This window comes from Octopus bimaculoides, chromosome 5, assembly GCF_001194135.2.
Source record: "Octopus bimaculoides isolate UCB-OBI-ISO-001 chromosome 5, ASM119413v2, whole genome shotgun sequence".
Classification (NCBI taxonomy): Eukaryota; Metazoa; Mollusca; class Cephalopoda; order Octopoda; family Octopodidae; genus Octopus; species Octopus bimaculoides.
In genome coordinates, this window is record NC_068985.1 from 119324497 (window position 1) to 119329496 (window position 5000).

At 38.4% G+C, this 5000-nt stretch overlaps 1 protein-coding gene across 1 annotated transcript in view; it reads right to left on the bottom strand.

Moving 5' to 3' along the window:
• Positions 1–5000, bottom strand: part of LOC106868315 (uncharacterized) — a 33088-nt gene that overhangs the window by 11488 nt on the left and 16600 nt on the right. Inside the window, exon 3 of the mRNA XM_014913506.2 lies at positions 1583–1836. Within this exon, the coding sequence (XP_014768992.1) occupies positions 1583–1836 (254 nt within the window). The remainder of the gene's footprint in view (positions 1–1582; positions 1837–5000) is intronic.

Here is a 5000-nt window from a genome sequence, read left to right on the forward strand (position 1 = left end):
ATAGAGAGAGGGAGAAAGAGAGAAAGAGAGGGAGAAAGAGAGAAAGAGAGAGAGAGAGAGAGAGAGAGAGAGAGATAGAGAGAGAGAGAGAGAGAGAGCACTGTGCCGGCACCCAGCTGATGTTCATTTGCAGTTGACTAGACTGTAGCAATGTGAAATGAAGCACTTTGCTCAACGTGCCACCCATTTCTGGAACTGAAACCCTGACCTTATTATCAAAAGTTGAACACCCTGGCTATTAGGATCTGCACCTTCATAGCACTAAATATAGAAGATGTGTAAAGGCTGGGGGAAAACTAAGTGGTCATAATCTATAATACATGCAACAAACCTGAATGGAAAGTATAGTTTCAGTAAAATGAGAGGGTGATTGAGCATTAAAAGGCATAAAAAAATACATGAAAGAGAAGCTGTGCTAATTTGAATATATAATGCAAAATGATGACACCTGTTGGAGAAAACAAAGAGCAATATTTTGACAAGTAAGGTAGTGAGATGGTAGAATCATTAGCATACAGGGATTCCGTCTGTCTTTTAATGGGATTCTGTCTGCCTTTATATGAGTTCAAATTCTGCTGAGGTCAACTTCACTATTCATCCTTCCAGGGTTGATAAAATAAGTATCAGTTGAATACTGGGGTCAATGTAATCAGCTTACCCCTTCCTTGAAATTGTTGGCTCTTTGCCAAAATTTGGAACCAATATTCTGACAGATACATAGCTGGTGCCATGTTAAAAGCACCCAGCACACACTGTAAAATGGTTGGTGTTCGGAAAGGCATTCAGCCACAGAAACCAAGCCAAATCAGACTGGAACCTGGTGCAGGCCTCAGGCTTGCCAGCTCTGGTCAAACCATCCAACCCATGCCAGCATGGAAAACAAACATTTAAAGATGATGATGATGATGATGTACACATTACTCATGGGAGTAGACCAAAAACATAGGAAGAATTTGTGAGGTTGGATCTTATGAAGATGAAGAAACAGGATTAGGAGAAGTGGCCATATGGTGCATTTCATACCCATCTAATCCATGTCAGCATGATGGAGAAATATTACCATTATCATCATTTAATGTCCACTTTCAATGCTGGCATGGGTTTGGATGGCTCGTCAGGGAACCGGTAAGCTGCAGGACTACATCGAGCTCCAGTGTCATCTTTGGCAATGATTTCTATAGTTGGATGCACTTCCTAATGCCAAACAAATGTTTAAGTGATGGCGAGGAGGATACTTTGTAATGGTGTTTTGATTTCGTCTTAATTCTACGACATCATCATCCGGTGCACCACAGTAACCATCAAGGGCTGTTGACAGCTTACATATACAAGATTTTGGTGCGGGGTGCCACTCTGTAACAGATGAAACTCATTTTCAGCGAAGTGAACTGGAGCAACATGAAATGAAGTGTCTTGCCGAAGGACATAACATGCCACCTAGTCAGGAAACTGAAACCATCACTTTGCAATTAGAAGTTCAACAACCAAATCATCAGGCCATGTGCCATCACAATTTTTATGAGACATTGCGATAAAGTAACAGTCTTCATTATACGGAATTATGTTCAAGTGTGGTGCTTACCTTATGAAGATTAGATTTGAGGCTAGACATCATATGGTCCAAACGGTCAGCCACCTGTTTGGCTTGAGTCTCAAGATCCATTAAGGCATGGGGGTCAACAGGAGGGATGTCGTCAGGGCTCTGTGGCACCAAGCTGCTGGGTGACTGAGACACGCCTGAGTAGGATGTTCTCGAGACAGAGTAGGCTGAATTTGTGCTGGAGATGCTACCAAAGCTCTGGACACTGGATGTCCGGGTGTGTAGGCTGCTGGAATCTACATTGAGGGGGAAGAAAAAGAAAAAATTAAATTAAAGATATACACTGATTCTATTGCACTTTGTTTATTAGTTAATTTTGTTAAAATTTAACTAATCGATTGTTTGATTAATCATTTGGTCAATCAGTCAGTCAGTTGGGTTTGGCAAAGTCCTTTCATCACCATTCAGATGAGCTGACCCGGAGTAGAGAGGGCATGTCATTGATGACCTCAAGAATGGCAAAGACAGGACTTTGGCCAACCTAGTTGATTGATTGATTGACTGAATGGTTGATCAAGCAATCAATTAGTTAATTGTTTAAATGCTAATGCATTAAATTAAAGATAGTGAATCAGTTTGAAAGGCACAAAACTAAAATAAAAATATAAAGAAAAAATTAAAAGGAGAGATTAATCAAAAATGTGATACAGGATCAAGATTACATAGAAATGATTTCCATTTGTAACAGACAGCCTACATTCTTAATGTTTTTAAAACAAGACCATGAAATTGTTCTCCTAAACTGCAATTTTAATATTTATCAGCAATAAGGATTGTTAGTGTGCTGGGCAAAATGCCTAGTGGTATTTCATCTCCCTTCGTGTTCTGAGTTCAAATTCCACTGAAGCTGACTTTGCCTTTCATCCTTTCGGTGTTGATAAAATAAGTACCAGTTGAACACTGGGGTCAATGTTATCAACTTTTCCCCTCCCCAGAAATTGCTGGCCTTGTACCAAAATTTGAAATCAATATTTATCAGCAGTTGACTTTGCTTTTCATCTTTTTGGGGTTGATAAATTAAGTACCAGTTGTGTACTGAGGTCGATCTAATCGACTGACCCCCTCCCCCCAAATTTCAGGCCTTGTGCCTAGAGTAGAAAAAATATTTATCAGTAGTAAATGCCAAAATACAACAGTTCTCGATTAACCAAGTAAGCAGAGTAGGAATGAAATCATTGCTGTTGCAGAAACACTTGTAAAAGATACTATATTAGCAATGTCTTCTTTCTATTTCTCCCTGTTACACTCAGCTTTTAGTTCATTCTTTTGTTCTACATCTATTTTTCCATAATAACATAAGTTGGACAGTGGAGTTTTTATGACTAGATGCTCTTCCTGCTGCCAACCCTTACCTGTTTTTCTAGAGGTTTTCTAAATCAGAGTGATTGGTTATAATATCTATACCAAATATCAACATCATTACTGTTTCTAAGCATGGAATATCACTGTTCATGTACACACAAGAAAAGGCATAAAAAAGGCTATATATATATATACACTATAGATTTACAACTGTTTCACTCTGTGAAAACATACTGTATTAACTTCATAATGCAATCATGGCTTTGCAAAGTCAATTGGTAATGGATTTCAACTTTGGATCTTTGGAGTCATATTCCAATTAAAAAAACCTTTTTGTTAGCCTGGTGTAGTTGTATTAGCAGAGAGCTTAAGAAATGTTTTGCCCAGATTGATAACCCCTTAGAAATAACTTTATATTTATACATATATGATGGGATTCCTGCAGTTTCTGTCAACTAAATTTCCTCACAAGTCATGGGTCAGCCATCTAGTAGCACTAAACTCAAAAGCACATGGTTATAAAACAAACTTCTTATCCATGTTGTGCAATGCCTGTACTATCAGTAGTCTTTGTAAAACATAACCATTTAATACATCAATGAAGTCTTTCTATTTCACCTGCTACACCCCTGTTATTAGAAGCTCTTTTAAAAGGCATTGATATGAATGAAATCCATTTTCCATTCTGCCTACTACTCCAAGTTTTCAGTAGCCTTTGTAAAATATAACACTATAATATAGCAATGGAATCTTTCTACTTCTCTTGTTACCTTAGTTTACATTAAATATCATACATGATAGGGTGATGATGTACAAGCAGAACAATGGAGGACTTTGCAGTATTTAATTACATTGCTTTATACTCTGGGAGACAGTAAAGAAAGTCCATCCATCCATCTTCATAGCTAGCTATTCCTGTGAGGGCTGTGGGCAAGTGGTGGTAAGGACAGAGTTCTCAGACATGTGCTCCAGAAGGTTCTATCAGAAGCAAGTATCTGAAAATGTTCTGGTTAAAACTGAAATTATGACAAAAAAAGTACAAGGAATTAATTTTGGTTGATATAACCATCTTCTCTCCTTCCAATTTAGAGGCCTTGAACAAAATGCCTACTGCCCACCTTTCTCTATTTACAGCTTTGTGAGTTTCTTTTCCATAGATACTAATACTCTATGTCCAAATTTATCGGCATTATGGACTGAAGTGGAAATAGTGAGGAAATCACCCCTACTTATCATCATCATTGTCGTTTAACATCCGCTTTCCATGCTAGCATGGGTTGGACGATTTGACTGAGGACTGGCAAGCCAGCAGACTGCACCAGGCTCTAATCTGATCTGACGGAGTTTCTACAGCTGGATGCCCTTCCTAACGCCAACCACTCCGAGAGTGTAGTGGGTGTTTTTACATGCACCCGGCACGAGGGCCAGTCACACGGTACATGAAATTGTTTTAAGCGTTCATATTTAAATTTAAAATTTCCATCATAAGTATATGTAAGAATCTTTTGTTAGGTTGCCAACAACAACAGGTTTCATGGCAGTTTCCTGATTGATTAAAGCAGAATCATAAGGACAGAGTTTTAAAGCTAGGACCCTTTCCTGTTGCCAATCCCTTTAACTACTTATCATGACCTGAAGGGATACAGTGTATTTCTGCTAAAAGTGGGATGCACACAGTTATGTTACACTTCAAACAATGGACAAGGCTAGTTTATTAAATCCCTCCAACTCCAAATTCTTGATTATTCTAAAAATGAATTAAATCTTACAGACAGTGGATTTCATTAAAAATATAGACACGAAAAAGTTAAATGGATAAGTCTAATGATTTTCAAAATGAATATCATGGTTTATAATAAAACCTGCCCACCACAACAGAACGGATATCTGAAAACCAAGGTGCCATGTAAAAAGCATTGGTGCAGGTGCCATGTAAAAATCACTGGTGCTGGTGTTATGTAAAAAGCACTGGTGATAAGTGCCACATAAAAAGCACTCAGTACACTCTATAAAGCAGTTGCCATTGGGAAGGGTATCTAGCAGTATAAACAAAACCAAAACAGACTATGGGACCTGGTGCCGCCCTGGCATTACAAGT